We start from the raw sequence: 17,548 nt of genomic DNA, 5'->3' as shown, positions 1-17,548 counted from the left end.
GTGCCTGACAGTTACTGCGCAACTTCCTTTCCTCAAAAACAATTTCTTTTCTCTTCATTAGGGCCCCTCTATCTCTTTGTTCTTTCGCTCCCACTGCCTCTCTTCCTGTACGCTGTGGCTTGGGTGTCCACCTAGATGACAGAAAACTACTGTGCCATTAATTAGTGAGCTAAAGGCCATGACTACGCTTAGGCTTCGCTGTGGTTAAGCGCAGTATTGATACTGATGGTATATTGGGCAATGTCTGACGTCAATAAACACATAATGATTGTCCACAATGATATGTGCGACAGTTACTGCATAATTTACTTTCCTCAAATTCATTTTCTTCATTGAGGGCCCTCTTTTATTGCGAAAGCAATACTACTCGCACTTTCAAGCCTTCGCATGACCCGGCCGGAGTTACGTTTGACCTTTATCGGAGTGAATATGGGCGACCAACACGCCCCTTCAGATAGCCCGGCTGCAGTTACGCCGCGCCGCGCACCTGTGGCGCTACTGCCACTGTGACGTCATACTAACTGTAGATTATGGGCGACCAACCAACTCGCTCCTTCAGAGAGCCCGGCTGCATTTACGGTGAGTGTTTGCCGCGCTGCGCACCTGTGGCGCTACTGCCGCTGTGACGTCATACAAGCTGTAGGTTATGGGCGACCAACTCGCTCCGTTTTATTGCGAAAGCAATACTGCACTCATGAACGGCCTTTCGCGTAGCGGCTGCCGGTAGCCACGTTTGACCTTTAGAATTTCCTCTGACGTCATACCAGGCTGAGAGATGGACTACCCAGTCGAGTCGTCTCGCAGCGGCAGCCGGTAGCCACGTGTTACATTTAGAATGACCTCTGACGTCATTCGATTTCTAGTGACGTCATACCAGGGTGAGAGATCGGCTTACAAGTCGAGCCGTCGCGCAGCGGCGGCCGGTAGCCACGCGTGAGCTGTAGACGCGGCGCACTGCGTTCCTTCTTTAGACGCGACGCGCCGCGTTCTTTACGTTAGAGGCGCTGCGCTCGCTTTCGCAGCCTACCAGGATTAACAAACGCTAAGCCCCCGCCAATTTTTTCTTTCTTCTTTCACTCCCACTTCCTCTCTTCCTCTACAAACGGATGACGGGTGTCCACTGCAGCCACGGGGATACGACCGAGGTGCGACCGCGCTCGACGAGGCGAAATGGCTGGCATAGTGAAGCTATCGCTTCAAAATACGTTTCGGTAGTCGGTACTTCTGATTGCTGCTGTAAACACACCTGCGTCGTAATCTCTGAACAGGAAAAGTCGCATTAGCCAGTGACGTGCTCTTGACGAGCTTAACATGTTCGACCGCTTACCACAGGTATATTAGGAGCCCTTCCACTTCCATGTTTTGGAACAGCAAAGGCTGAACTTTTTTTTCGCACTCCAGAAATGTGGAGCGCGGGAGATTGCATGTGTGCTGTACCTGAGAGTAGGAACGAAATCGAGTGACCTAGAAATTTTGAATCATCCTTTATGTCCTCCAGTCATGACTAAGATACAGTCATGACTTTGACGTCGTGAATGCAGTTCTTGAATTTTCAGTTTTGTGCCAGGAATCTGCTGACATTGCGCGGGGCAAAAAGCCACGTTAAAATATCCAATACTAAAGAAATGTCCACGTTAAGATATCAATTGCTTCTCAAAACTTCTTTAAAGATCGTAGTGTAGTGTGCCAACTGTGACAGGTTCCGCTACCGCCATGCGCCGACACTGCGCTGCGCCTGACGACGACGAAGTTATGCGCCGACACTACGCTGCGCCTGACGACGACGAAGTTGCCCCGCTCTCTTGGTGCTGGCTACGCCCGTCTACGCTGCCAGATCCTGCACGGCGGTTCGGTCTCTTGAGGACGCCTAATAAACGCACCCCTACAATTGGTGGAGGTGCTGAGTTCGTCCCCTACCAATCTGGAACTCCGGAGCCGTACGCTGCCGCCTGTGTCAACCATGCCAGATGAGCTGCCCCAACACCGGCGGCCAGTTCAACCACCGTCATTTGTTCTGGCGCCATCCGGCAGCGTGACCCTGCCCTCTTCAGTGGGACTGCCGACCAAGATGTTGACGACTGGTTGTCATCGTATGAGCGAGTGAGCAGCTATAACAAGTGGGATGACACTATCAAGCTGAGTAACGTCATCTTTTATTTCACGGACGTGGCGAACCTCTGGTTTCGAAACCATGAGGCGGACCTACCCACTTGGCCCGTATTTAAGAAGAGCTTTTCAGAAGTGTTCGGCCGCCCTGCGGTGCGCAAGCTCCGTGCCGAACAGCGCTTACGGGACCGCGCTCAACACACCGACGAGACCTTCACAAGTTACATTGAGGACATCGTTGACCTCTGCAAACGTGTCAACGCCGCCATGCCAGAAGCGGACAAGATCCACCATATCCTCAAAGGCATCGCTGACGACGCATTTCAGATGCTCCTCGCGAAAAATCCCACCACCGTCAGTGAGGTCATTAAGCTTTGTCAGAGCTACGATGAGCTCCGCAAGCAGCGCACTTCTACACGGCGTGCCGGTGTCTGCGACGAAGCCCTCTCCACTCTGGCCCTGGGCGGTACTACTCCTGAGGACTCCCCTCTTCTCAACCACATCAAGGCCTTCGTTCGTGAAGAGGTCGCTCGCCAGCTGTCCCTCATATCCCATTTTCAAGACCCCGCCCGCCAAGTTCCTGACTCGACCCCGTCTTTGGCTCCTACCATTCGCCGTGTCGTGCAAGACCAAGTCGCTGATCTGCTACCGTCCAGCCCTGTGCCCGCGCCTGTGACAGCACCCCTGACGTACGCCCAAGCGGTGGCCAGGCCACGACATACGCCGGCAACCGATTCCTACCAGGCCGCCCCTTCTTTCCGTCCTCCGGCGCCGTCTGAGCCCCCGTCTCAAGCTCCGTTTTCAAGGGTTCGCCCACATCCTACCAATCCCTGGCGTACTGCGGACAACCGACCCATCTGTTACGCCTGTAGTCTGCCCGGCCATGTCGCGCGGCGTTGCCGCCAGCGCCTTCCGCCTTCTCGACCTGACCTGCGCTCCTACCCGTACGATGCCGAACTATCCTCGCCGAGAAGGCCAACTGGTCCCCCCTTTGTTTCCCCTGATAGCCAAATTTACACCACTCGCCGATCGCCTTCCCCTCGACGCCGTTCCCCTTCTCCGATGCTGCGACGTTCTAGCTCCGCGCTTGAGGGAAACTAACAGCCGCAGTTCCGGGGGCAAGAACTGCGCTTGTTTCGAACTCCTCAAGTCCTCCGTGTCGTCCCGCTAATGTAATCGTAGTGTTCGTGGAAGGTGCCAAGGTTCTCGCCCTCGTCGACACGGGCGCTGCAGTATCTGTCATAAGTGAAGCTCTCTGCCGCCGACTCCGCAAAGTGACTACCCCAATTTCTGACTTTTCGCTTCGCACCGCCTCATCACAGCGCATTCATCCCTCAGCCGCATGTACGGCCCGTGTCCTCATTCAAGATGTTTTGTACACCATCGAGTTTATTGTGCTGTCTCACTGCTCACACGACATCATCCTGGGATGTGACTTCCTTTCGACTCATCGTGCCGTTATTGACTGCGCTCGAGCTGAAATCGCCTTTTCTCCGCTGTGTGACGCTCCCTTTTGCGACGTACCTACGCAGTCTGCCAAACTTGTGGTCGCGACTGATACCGACATTCCTCCGTTTTCTGCTGCCCTCGTGCCGCTCTCCTGTGTCGGCGTCCCTCATTCAACTGTTTTCTTCACGCCTTGCGAAACCGCTTCCCGCCATCCCTGCCTCCTGCTTCCCTTTGCTGTTCTGACGATCGACCATGGACAAAGTGCAATTTACGTCTCGAACCCATCTTCGTGCCCGTCAGCAGTGCTCCGAGGTGAATGCCTCGGGCGTATTGAAGAACTTGATTCCTGCCTTCCCTACCCTATTCTCGATACCACCGCTTCCTTCGATGTCGATGTGCTCAGCTCTTGTGATGTTCAGAATGATCCACCGCCCTCCGACGTCTTCCACCGTGCCATTGACGCCGACCTTCCACCCGCGCTACGTGATCAACTCGTCGCCCTCCTCCAGCGCTTCAGTTCTTCTTTCGATCTTCCTCAGACTGCCTTGGGCAGTACGTCTGTCGTTGCGCACACCATCGACACCGGTACACACGCCCCTCTTCGCCAGCGCCCCTATCGTGTCTCGGCTTCTAAGCGCCGCGTCATTTCTGATCACGTGGACGACATGCTCCGTCGGGGTGTCATACAGCCCTCCCACAGTCCCTGGGCGTCTCCTGTTGTGTTGGTAAAAAAGAAAGATGGTTCCATCAGGTTCTGTGTTGATTACCGCCGGCTCAACAACATCACACGCAAGGACGTCTATCCCCTGCCACGAATCGATGACGCCCTGGACTGCTTGCAGGGAGCTGAGTATTTCTCCTCGCTGGATTTGAGGTCAGGCTACTGGCAGGTGCCCATGGCTGACGCTGATCGCTCAAAAACTGCCTTCATAACACCTGACGGCTTATATGAGTTCAACGTCATGCCGTTTGGCCTTTGCGACGCCCCGGCAACTTTCGAACGCCTGATGGACACTATCCTTAGTGGACTCAAGTGGGAGAGTTGTCTTTGCTATCTCGATGACATCGTCGTCTTTTCTGCGGACTTTTCTTCTCATCTCATCCGCCTCGAGCGCGTTCTGACTTGTCTTACTGACGCTGGGCTCCAGATGAATTTGAAAAAGTGCCGCTTTGCTGCCCGACAACTCACCATTTTAGGACATGTAGTCTCTAAAGACGGCATTCTTCCGGACCCCGCCAAACTTCGTGCAGTTGCCGAATTTCCGTAGCCCACCTCACTGAAGCAGCTCCGTAGCTTCGTTGGCCTTTGCTCTTACTTCCGTCGCTTCATCTTGAATTTCGCCACGATCATCGCTCCTCTGACCCAGCTACTCGCAGGCAGCTCCAACCTCTCCGCTTGGACGCCTGCTTGCGATGACGCCTTCGACACCTTGCGCCGCCTTTTGGTTTCGCCTCCCATCCTGCGCCACTTTGACCCGACTGCGCCTACTGAGATCCACACTGACGCCAGCGGTATTGGACTGGGTGCCGTTCTCACTCAACGCAAACCTGGCTTCCGTGAATATGTGGTCGCCTACGCCAGTCGGACCTTGAGCAAAGCGGAGGCCAACTATTCTGTTACCGAACGAGAATGTTTGGCCATTTTGGGCTATTGGAAAATTTCGTCCCTATGTCTACGGTCGCCCGTTCTGTATAGTAACCGACCACCATGCCCTGTGCTGGCTGGCCTCTCTCAAAGACCCGTCAGGCCGCCTAGCTCGCTGGGCTCTGCGATTGCAGGAGTATGACATTCATGTCATTTACCGCTCTGGCATCAAGCATAATGACGCGGACGCTCTTTCCCGCTCGCCGCTACCTAGTGCTTCATCGCCTGCTCCTGTGTCTGCTTACGACTTGTCCTCGCTTGCCACTGCCGACATGTCCACCGAGCAGCGGAAAGACCCTTGGATCGCCACTCTTATTAACTTCCTTTCGAGTCCTACGACTGATAATTCGTCCCGTTCCCTCTTACGTCAAGCCCGTCACTTTTCTATTCGGGACGGTCTCCTCTATCGTCGCAATTACCTGTTCGACGGACGCAAATGGCTCCTAGTGATCCCCCGCCATCTACGCACCGACATTTGCGCCGCTTTCCATGCGGACCCCCAGTGTGCACACGGCGGCGTGTTGAAAACCTATACGCGTCTGCGTCTCCGATTCTACTGGCGTGGCATGTACCGCTTTGTTCGCCACTTTGTGCGATCTTGCCCATCCTGTCAACGGCGTAAATGTCCTCCTCACACCTCGCCTGCTCCACTGCAGCCGTTACCCTGCCCTGCCCGCCCGTTAGACCGCGTTGGTATAGACCTCTACGGCCCCCTCCCTCCCACTCCCGCTGGTCACCGCTGGATTATCGTGGCCGTGGATCATCTCACACGTTATGCTGAAACGTCTCCATTACCATCTGCCTCCGCCCGCGACGTGGCTTCTTTTCTTCTAAAGAACCTGATTCTTCGCCATGGTGCTCCTCAAGAACTGCTCAGCGACCGTGGACGCGTATTCCTGTCTGACGCTCTTGAGGCCCTCCTCAAGGAATGCCGCATTATCCATCGAACCGCTTCGTCTTACCACCCCCAGACCAACGGCCTGACCGAGCGTTTCAACCGAACCCTCAGTGACATGCTGTCCATGTACGTCGACGCCAACCACTCCAACTGGGACCAAGTTCTTCCCTTCGTCACCTACGCATATAACACTGCGACACAAACCACCACTGGATTCTCTCCCTTCTTTCTTCTGTACGGCCGCGAGCCTCCCTGCACGATGGATACTCTTCTTCGCTACCAACCCGACATTTCCGAGTCCACGCCACTGTCCGACGCTGCCAGGTACGCCGAAGAATGCAGCCAGCTTGCTCGCTCGTTTACCACGCAGACCCAGTGGCAGCAAAAACATGACCGCGACACTTCCGCGGCCTCTACCTCCTACCCTGCCGACTCCCTTGTGTGGCTCTGGGTGCCTCCCACAACTCCCGGCCTTTCGCGGAAACTGCTGCATCGGTATCATGGTCCCTACCGGGTTCTCAAGCAAACATCTCCGGTCAATTATATTGTTGAGCCTGTTGCACCCGCTGCGGACTTGCGTCGCCGTGGCCGCGAAACCGTCCACGTCGACCGACTGAAGCCGTACTACGACCCCTCTGTTCTTCCTTCCCCTTAAGATGCCAGGATGGCTCCTTTTCACCGGGGGGAAACTGTAGTGTGCCAACTGTGACAGGTTCCGCTACCGCCATGCGCCGACACTGCGCTGCGCCTGACGACGACGAAGTTATGCGCCGACACTACGCTGCGCCTGACGACGACGAAGTTGCCCCGCTCTCTTGGTGCTGGCTACGCCCGTCTACGCTGCCAGATCCTGCACGGCGGTTCGGTCTCTTGAGGACGCCTAATAAACGCACCCCTACAGTAGTTATATTCCAGTTGATTCATTTCTGTCACAACCACTTGTTATTGATAGAGCAAAACAGATTTAAGGTGTTTTAATAAAGTGGTACATGTGCAGCTAGAAACAGCCAAACGGAGCGCGCACTTCGGCCCCCCGTAAATGGATGGAGGTATTTCGTGATTTCTCAGTGAACTATAAAGACCAGTTTTAAAGCGAAAGCTTTACTACTTGCCCTTTCAAGCCTTTGCCGTGCGACGGCGGTGCACATGAAATGACCTTTCGCATGACCTCTGTGTGACGTCACGCCGAAGAGCTGGGCGACCATCTCGCGCCGTCTGCGAGTAGTGGCGGTGCCACCACCGGCGGCCTTAGATTATATTGGATTAGATTGGATTGGATTAGATTACATTAGATTAGATTGTATTAGATTAGATTAAATTGGATTGAATTGAAATGAAATGAAATGAAATGAAATGAATTGAATTGAATTGGATTGGATTGGATTGAATTGGATTGGATTAGCTTAGCTTAGATTAGATTAGATTAGATTAGATTAGATTAGATTACATTACATTGGATTGCATTGGATTGTATAACCGATGCATCACCACCAGTCTAACCACAAGCACCACCACCAGCTACACCACCAGCTGAACCATGGCGTAGGTACGGATATTGCTTTCGCAATTACCGGGCTTAACCAAGCTAAGCCACAGAGAATTTTATTGACTTCCAAACGATCAGGACAAAAAAGGTCGTAACAGGAGCGCTGGTCACTTATAGGCGAAAAAGACAGAATAATTGTGCAATGCATGTGGTACTATACATGCCTCATACGACCAGAACTGGGAGCTGTAAGGCACGGGGCCGTAAACCAGCGTCCCGGAGGAACGCTCTCTCTCCCCCGTCTGCATCACGGCTTTCCCGCTGCGATCAACCCAGCACAGGCAACGGACGCAGCTCGACGTCTTCCCGGTCATCGTCTAGAACCAGATAGAATGGCAGCAACAACTCGCGTCTCACCTGGACAGACCGCGTTTCTGGCAAAGCCACCCGTCAACCCCCACCACACCAGTCTTCCCAGGCAGATCCGAGAGACCAGGAACTCAAGGCCTTGCGTGACGAGGTAAGCCGCCTTTCCTCCCTCCTAATTACCCCCGCCGCCTCCATGCCCCCTCAACCCCCACCCCCCACCCCCTTATCATCTACAGACACTTCGAGCACCCCTCCTGCAAAGAAGCAGCGCACCTCAGACGCCACACCCCCTCCCGTGCTCCCAGAAATAGACGCTAAATAAGCAGCACTCGAGGCCAAGTTAGACCAGAAACTAAAAGAGCTAGACGCCCGCCTCGAGGCCAGATTCAATCACCTTAACGCCACCCTCACCAAAAAACTAGAGCAGCGCATGGACGCTATGTTTAGCTCTTGGAACATATCCTTACCCATCGCTTCACCCAACTTCAAACCCCCTCCGCTACCCCCATGCTACCTCTGCAAGCATAAACCACCTTTCCTGAGCCACACGTTCCAATTGACACCCGTCTTGCTACCCTCCTCAATCCCCCCACTATCCAATACGGCGGGGGGAGCACTAATCATGTCCCAATTTTAACTTGGAACTGCCGCGGTTTCCGGGCCAAGCGCGCATCTCTGCAACTTCTCCTTCCAACCATCACACCAACGCCCAAAAAATTTCTTCTCCAGAAGACTGCACACTGGGCAACCCTCCCAAGCTAAACATCTACACACTCAGATACCACTAACACACCCAGGGCGTCCACACACATACACCGCAGCCTCACCTACAAAACACATCACATCACGTCTGAGACGCCCTGCGTGATCACAGAACTTATGCATCACACACATTCACTGCCTTCTATATTTATAGCAAACATATACCACCTCCCGTCCTTGCCGATGACCCCGCTAGAATCACTTCTGCGAAAGCTACACCATCTAGCAGAGAAACACCCCCCCCCCCCCTTAGGTGGGGACTTCAACAGTCAGCATACTGACTGGGGATACACAACCACTACACATCGAGGTCGCAGGCTCTGGCTGCTCCTGCAGAACCTCCAACTCACTGTGCACAACACGTTTCAGACGCCTACGCGGATCGGCAACACTGTCATGATGGACACCAGTCCGGACCTGACGCTTAGCCGCTGCATCTGCGGCGTTACCTGGAAAAGAACACAACATACGCTGGGCAGTGATCATTACATTATACATATCACTGTCCCGTACAAACCACCCCGTCACGCAAATACAACACACAAACTCATCAACTGGGATGCTTTTCGCGCTGCACGCACCGCCCTCCCAGACACTCCCCTCGCAGACATCGACGCATGGGTGCAGTCACTCAAGCATGACGTTCACCACAACACGCGACACATTGAAACTACAACCGAAACCCCTACCCTCGACACACGCCTAGCCCACCTCTGGGATGCTTATCACAGCATCCCGGAGAGCTGGAAAGGCAACAAACACAACAGAACGCTTAAAAGCGGCTGGCCGCGCTGCAGACACAAATCCAACAGCACTCTGAGGAGCTCTGCCGGTCCAACTGGGGACAGATATGTGACGACATCAACGGAAACCTGTCCAGCAAACGCGCATGGCAACTCCTCCGACACCTCATTGACCCCACACGCACCAAATCAGCAACACAGCACCACGTGACACGACTCACACATGAACACATTGACGATCCCGACGCACTCCTAGACACACTTCAAACCATGTACACCTCTCCAGCCCCCCCCCCCCCCCCCCACACCCCTGCCCTACTACACAGGACAGGCAAATCCCACACTCGACACCGACATCATGGAGACGGGAGTCAGAGCGGCCCTCCTGATTCCCCGCGCCAACTCCGCACCTGGTGCAGACCAAATCACAAACTCCATGCTCCGTAATCTGGATGACCAGTCGATCACCCACATTACGAAGAACTTCAACCAGTGCTGGAGGGACGGTAAGCTTCCGCAGTCCTGGCGCCACGCGAAGGTAATATTCATGCCAAAACCCAACAAACCACTTACACTACAGAACCTTCGCCCGATTTCGCTATCCTCATGCCCAGGGAGGCTCCTCGAGCATGTTGTGTTAGCGAGACTCACAAGTCACATGGCGGATAATAATCTTTACGCGCATAGCATGGTGGGATTTCGCCCCCATCTTTACGCACAGGACGCCATGCTGCAACTCACACACGACATTTTCGACCCGCTTTTGATCGCATTGAACATTAGTCGACTTTGACTGCTCTATCCCCATTGAATGTGGGTGTGCGCACGTACGCCTACATTCAAGCATTCCTCGCTGACCGAACGGCTGAGATACACTTCGGCCCTCTGTCTTCCCCCTCCTACACGTTTTAGAGGATCGGCACCGGGTCCGTTCTTTCCCCCTTTTTGTTTAACATTACCCTCATCCCCCTCGCCCGAAAATTGGCAACTATTCCCCACCTTAAGCACACTATTTATGCCGACGATATCACCCTGTGGGCCACCCACGGCAGTGACGGCGGCATACAGAACACCTTACAGGAAGCAACCACCCTCACCCAAATTATGCACGAACTATCGGACTGTCTTGCTCCCCAGAGAAGTCCGAACTGCTCCTCATCCGGCCTAAGAACCGTCGCCCTCCCCGCTCCCCCATTGCCATTGAACTGAATGGTGATCCGGTACCTGAGGTTGACACCCTCCGTGTATTGGGCCTGCACATCCAGAACGATGGCAAAAACACCACCACCCTCAAGAAACTTAAACAGGTTGTAGGCGCCATATCGCACCTGATCCGCAGGGTTTCGGGGCATCATACAGGCTTGAAAGAGCGCGACCTATGTCGCCTCATTCATGCCTTTGTCCTCAGCCGTGTGTTGTACACTACCCCATACCTTCAACTATCCAAACATGACATAAACGCTTTGGATGCCTTGATTCGCAAGGCATTCAAGGTAGCACTTCATCTTCTCCTCAACACACCCACAGACAGATTACTAGGCCTGGGCCTCCACAACACGATCGGGGAACTGGTGGAGGCCCACCGACAGGCCCAATACATCAGGCTCACAAAAACTTCCACAGGTCTGTATATCCTGGACTCCCTGGGAATCAAAGTACCGGCCAACGACCCAACCCTTCTCGCCATCCCACGATCCCTTCACCGAGAGCTTCTCATCAGGCCGCTCCCGAGGAATATGCACCCGTCCCACCATGAGCAGCGCCGCAGAGCCCGTGCGAAGGCACTCCATCGAGCGTACGGCCCCCAGCCGGACGCCGTATGGGTGGATGCTGCCTGCACGGGTGATGAAGCGACAGCAGCTGCGGTGGACTCCTCTTCATCCACCCTCCTCACACTACCTCTCCCTCCAGATACGTCCCCAGAGGCTGCAGAGGAAGCCGCCATTGCACTTGCTATAACCCGCACGGAAGCCCGGTATATTTTAACTGACTCTAAAACTGCGATTCTAAATTTTGCTCGAGGCCGAGTTCATGTCCCTGCTTTTGGCATACTGGACTCGCCCGATGCACCCCCGCCCCGCCAAGTGGAGCTGATATGGGTGCCTGCGCACTCCGGGAATCCCGGAAACGAGGCCGCCAACCTTTTAGCCCGAGGTTCTTTAAACCGGGCTCAGGTGGCCTCGGATCGGGGATTCACGAAGGATCGCATGCACTCATTCAGTGAGCTGACCCAGGCATACAGAGCCTCTCGCCAGCTCTACCCCCCGCCCCACCCCTCCCTAGATAACAGACACGCAACACTCTGGCGCAGATTACAAACACATACTCTCCCCTCGCCCCTTACCCTAACCCACTATCATCCCTCCTTCCCCACTCCTGCTTGCGCCCTATGCCCTGAACCCTTCGCTTCTTCCCTCCACATCCTTTCCCTCTGCCCGGCGGACCCTCCCCCGCGGGACCTAGAGAACCTCAAGACCTGGGAGGACTGGGAGACCCTGCTGCACTCGGAGGACCCGGCCGTGCAGACCATCGCCACCGGCCGTGCTGCCAGTGTTATGGACCTCAGGAACATAAACACTTGAGTGCAGTGGGGTCGTGCGGGGACCCTGGGGCGTGCCCCGAATTCCTTTGTCAATAAAGTTTTCTCTCTCTCTCTCGAAAACTGCGATTCTAAATTTTGCTCGAGGCCGAGTTCATGTGTCCTGCTGTTGACATGCTAGACTCGCCCGATGCACCCCCTCCTCGCCAAGTGGAGTTGATATGGGTGCCTGCGCACTCCGGGAATCCGAGAAACGAGGCCGCCAACCTTTTAGCCCGAGGTTCTTTAAACCGGGCTCAGGTGGCCTCGGATCGGGGATTCACGAAGAAGCGCATGCCCTCATTCATTGAGCTGACCCAGGCATACAGAGCCTCACGCCAGCTCTACCCCCCGCCCCACCCTTCGCTAGATAACAAACATGCAACACTCTGGCGTAGACTACAGACACAACTCTCCCCTCACCCCTTAACTTAGCCCACTATCATCCATCCTTTCCAACTCTCGCATGTGCCCTATGCCCAGAACCCTTCGCTTCTTCCCTCCACATCCTTTCCCTCTGCCCGGCGGACCCTCCCCTGCGGGACCTAGAGAACCTCAAGACCTGGGAGGACTGGGAGACCCTGCTGCGCTCGGAGGACCCGAACGTGCAGACCATCGCCACCGGCCGTGCTGCCAGTGTTATGGACCATAGGAACATAAACACTTGAGTGCAGTGGCGTCGTGCGGGAACCCTGGGGCATGCCCGGAATTCCTGTTGAAATAGATTTTTCTCTCTCTTTGCAGCTAGAAAGAGCCAAACAGAGCCCGCACTGCGGCCCCTCGTAGAGGCATTTTTGTTGTTCCTCAGTGAACTATATAGAGAAGTTTATTGACTTCAAAACGATCAAGACAAAAAAATGTCGTCACAGGAGCGCTGGTCACTTACAGGCTAAAAAGACAGAATAATTGAGGAATGCATGTAGTACTATACATGACTCAGGCGGGCCGGCTGACCGCGCCCGAGTTACTACACAAACCATACCACAAGTGACAATAACGACACACTGCACACGAGAGACTCAATACTGAAAATTCATTTTTCTCACCGTGCTGGGGTGACGGCTAGTTTTTGTGCCATTTTCAAGCGTATTGGATTCAAACGCTTTATAAGGACCAGGAATACTACGTACATCTTCCCTACCATACGCTGCTGCTGTCCCTGACCCAATTTCTAAACTGGCCCTCTTCCTAGATGAGGAGTACGCGCAAAAGTTTGTTTGCTTTTTTACCTTAACGCTGTGTTCATTACAGCGTGCCTCTTATGCGGACCGCTGATACCCGTGAAGCTAAAACAAGTGACCGGAGCGAAGTATTAGTAGAAAAAAGGAAAGTTACTGAAGACAGAAATTTTTACTAGATTTAGAGCATGCAAAAAAAAAGTAGAGAAAGCAAAGATTACTGAGAACAAGGTAGAACCGCACTTAGGGCATTGGTCTCTTCTCGGATGCGCACATCCATGAGAGAGAGAGAGAGAAAAAACTTTATTTACGCAGGAATTCGGGGCACGCCCCAGGGTCCCCGCACAACCCCACTGCACTCGAGTGTTGATTGGCCGCTAGGGGGCCGTGTAGTACAGACGCACCCCACATCGGCTCCGCACAAAGACAGCGGAATTCGCCAATCGCCAGCATCATCAGCCAAAATTTCACCACCCACGGATCTGCGACTGTGAGCGCTGCACGCCATCAATGTTTGGCCCGCCTACGCCATTTTTCGGGCACCCACAGCCCTTTCTTCTCTGTGACCTCTCCGCCTGAGCTAGGCCTCGCTCCGCTGGGAGCTAGGCCTACTACGACGGACGCTTCCGCCACCAACGCCATCTTGGAGGTGCGGGTGCAGGGAGAGGTTCTTAACCCAACGACTACGACCCAAGGGACTGGACGCACATTCTTGGTGTGCCTGCCCGCTCCAAGGACATCCTTTCAATAACCAGGAGGGCGCACCCTCTGCTACCGGTACCCCCAAGTCTCCATGCCTTGAAAAGTCAGCGCACCTGCAAGCAACGCGCACAGCTGCGCAGCGTTCGCGGCAGCAGCCACCGCTTCCTGCTGCAGATTACAACATCGTTTTTAGATCACGAGGCGGGCTGCAGCTGGACCTGCTTCCACCCCGACAACTGCGAGAGGCCATCCTCCAAGCGGCGTCCCAGTTTAAGGAGCCAGCGCGTACCCAAATCAGGGTACACCCGGTCAACAACACCTGCACCGTAAGCACGCCCCTAAAGGATGACGCGCTCGCTCTGGTTCGGGTGAACACCATCACACACCAAGGCAAGGAATTCGCCGTAGCACCTTACATAGCCCCGCCGGACGGAGCAGTACGCGGAGTCATCTCCAATGCTTATTGGAATGAGACCCCGTCAGAGCTCCTGCAAGACCTGCTCACCGGCAACCCAGACGCCCTCATCGTGGACGCCCGCCGAATGGGCTCCACGCGTTCCATCTTAACTTTCCGGGCTGGACCTGTCCCACGCGCAGTTCTTTATGGAGGAGCCCTCCACAGATGCACACCGTACCGAGGGCATATAGACGCCTGCACGAACTGCCGCGTCCCAGGTCACCGGGCGGATGTGTGTGTCCATTCAGGGTCTCATAAGTGCCCCCGTTGCGGGCAGTCCCACCCAAAGGAAGATGTGCCCTCATGCACCCCCAGCTGCATTCTCTGCGGCGGCCCTCATATGACCGGCTCCGGGAACTGCAAGGGACGGGGCCGCAAACTTGCGTCCCCGAAGAACGCTCTCTCTCCTCCGGATACATCGCAGCTTTCCCGCTGCGATCAACCAGGCACAGCCAGCAGACGCAGCTCGACGGCTTCCCGGTCGCCTTCTATAAGCCGGCAGAATGGCAGCAAGAACGCCACGCGTCTCACCTGGGCAGACCGCGTTTCTGGCAAGGCTACCCGTCATCCCCCACCACCCCAGTCCTCCCAGGCAGATCCGAGAGACCAGGAGCTCAAGGCCTTGCGTGAAGAGGTAAGCCGCCTTTCCTCCCTCCTAAGCACCCCCGCCCTTTCCATGCCCCCTAAACCCGCACCCGCTGTCATTAACTCGACCCCATCATCCACAGACACATCGAGCACCCCTCCCGCAAAGAAACAACGCACCACAGACGCCACACCCCCTCCCGTACCCTCAGAAACAGACGCTAAATTAGCAGCACTCGAAGCCAAATTTGACCACAAACTAAAAGAGCTAGACGCACGCCTCGAGGCCAGATTCAATCACCTTGCCGCCACCCTCACCGAAAAACTTGAGCAGCGCATGGACGCTATGCTTACCAAGATGATGGAGCTCTTGGAACATAATCTTAACCATCGCTTCACCAAACTTCAAACCCCCTCCACTCCCCCATCCTTCCTCCGCAATCACAAACCACCTATCCTGAGCCACACATACCAATTGACACCCGTCTTACTTCCATCCTCAATCCCCCTACCATCCAATATGGCGGGGGGGAACACTAATTATCTACCCATTTTAACTTGGAACTGCCGCGGCTTCCGGGCAAAGCGCGCACCTCTGCAACTTCTCCTTCCCACCATCACACCCACGCCCCACATACTACTTCTACAGGAGACTGCACACCGGGCAACCCTCCCCTCCTACACATCTACACACTCGGATACCACTAACACACCCAGGGCATCCACACTCATCCACCGCAGCCTCACCTACAAAACTCATCATATCACGTCAGAGACGCCCTTCGTGATCACAGAACTTATACATCACACACATTCACTTCCTTCTATATTTATAGCAAACATATAGCACCCCCCGTCCCTGCCGATGGCCCCGCTAGAATCACTTCTGCGAAAGCTACACCATCGAACAGGGAAACATCCCCTACTCATCGGTGGGGACTTCAACAGTCAGCATACTGACTGGGGATACACAACCAGGACACATCGAGGTCGCATGCTCTGGCTGCTCTTGCAGAACCTCCAACTCACTGTGCACAACACGTTTCAGACGCCTACGAGGATCGGCAACAGTGTCAGCATGGACACCAGTCCGGACCTGACGCTGAGCCGCTGTATCCGCGGCGTCACCTGGAACAGAACACAACATACACTGGGCAGTGATCATTACATTATAAAAATCACTGTCCCGTACAAAGCACCCCGTCACGCAAATACAACACACAAACTCATTAACTGGGATGCCTTTCGCGCTGTACGCACCGCCCTCCCAGACACTCCCATCGCAGACATCGACGAATGGGTGCAGTCACTCAAGCAAGACGTTCACCACAACACGCGAGACATTGAAACTACAACCGAAACACCTACCCTTGACACACGCCTAGCCCACCTCTGGGAGGCTTATCACAGCATACTAGAACGCTGGAAAGGCAACAAACACAACAGAACGCTTAAGAAGCGCCTGGCCGCGCTGCAGACACAAATCCAACAGCAGTCTGAGGAGCTCTGCCGATCCAATTGGGGACAGATAGATATGTGACGGCATCGCCGGAAACCTGTCCAGCAAACGCGCATGGCAACTCCTCCGACACCTCATTGACCCCACGCGCACCAAATCAGCAACACAGCACCACGTGACACGCCTCACACATGAACACATTGACGATCCCGACACCCTTTTAGACACACTTCAAACCATGTACACGTCTCCAGGCGGCCCCATACCTCTACCGCACTACACAGGACAAGCAAATCCAACACTCGACACCGACATCACGTAGACGGAAGTCAGAGCGGCCCTCCTGACTCTCCGCGCGAACTCCGCACCTGGTGCAGACCAAATCACAAACTCCATGCTCCGTAATCTGGATGACCAATCGATCACCCACATTACGAAATACTTCAGCCAGTGCTGGAGGAAGGGTAACCTCCCGCAGTCCTGGCGCCACGCGAAGGTAATATTCATACCTAAACCCAACAAACTACTTACACTTCAAAACATTCGCCCTATTTCGCTAAGCTCATGCCTTGAGAAGCTCCTAGAGCATGTTGTGTTAGCGAGACTCACAAGTCACATGGCGGACAACAATCTTTACCCGCATAGCATGGTAGGATTTCGCCCCCATCTATCCGCACAGGACGCTATGCTGCAACTCTCACACGACATTTTCGACCCTCTTCTTCCGGGTCACACCAAGGCAGTCTTAGCTTTGGATCTCTCCAAAGCTTTTGTTCGCATTGAACATCAGGCGATCATGACTGCTCTATCCCCCTTGAATGTGGGTGTGCGCACGTATGCCTACATTCAAGCATTCCTCACTGACCGCACAGCTGAGATACACTTCGGCCCTCTGTCTTCCCCCTCCTACACTCTTCAGAGTATCGGCACCCCTCAAGAGTCCGTCCTTTCCCCCTTTCTCTTTAACATTACCCTCATCCCCCTCGTCCGAAAATTGGCCACTATTCCCCACCTGAAGCACACTCTTTATGCCGACGATATCACCCTGTGGACCAGTCACTTCAGTCACGGAGACATAGAGAACATCTTACAGGAAGCAGCCACCCTCACCCAAAATTACGCACGGACCAT

The 17,548-nt window shown here is 54.5% G+C and overlaps 1 protein-coding gene across 1 annotated transcript; it reads left to right on the top strand.

Moving 5' to 3' along the window:
* The first annotated feature begins 12,967 nt into the window (after positions 1-12,967).
* Positions 12,968-15,875, top strand: LOC149328735 (uncharacterized). The gene is made up of 3 exons (XM_089559074.1): positions 12,968-13,023; positions 14,110-15,007; positions 15,102-15,875. Exons 1-3 carry the CDS (start codon positions 12,968-12,970, stop codon positions 15,186-15,188), a joined length of 1,041 nt encoding a protein of 346 aa, XP_089415200.1. The 3' UTR covers positions 15,189-15,875.
* The last annotated feature ends 1,673 nt before the right edge of the window (positions 15,876-17,548 follow it).

The sequence above is a fragment of the Amblyomma mixtum genome, chromosome 9 (genome assembly GCF_055824585.1).
Source record: "Amblyomma mixtum isolate Tamu chromosome 9, ASM5582458v1, whole genome shotgun sequence".
NCBI classification, from domain to species: Eukaryota; Metazoa; Arthropoda; class Arachnida; order Ixodida; family Ixodidae; genus Amblyomma; species Amblyomma mixtum.
The sequence above is the reverse complement of the archived record's forward strand: the minus strand, read 5'-3'. Positions and strand labels throughout refer to the sequence as shown.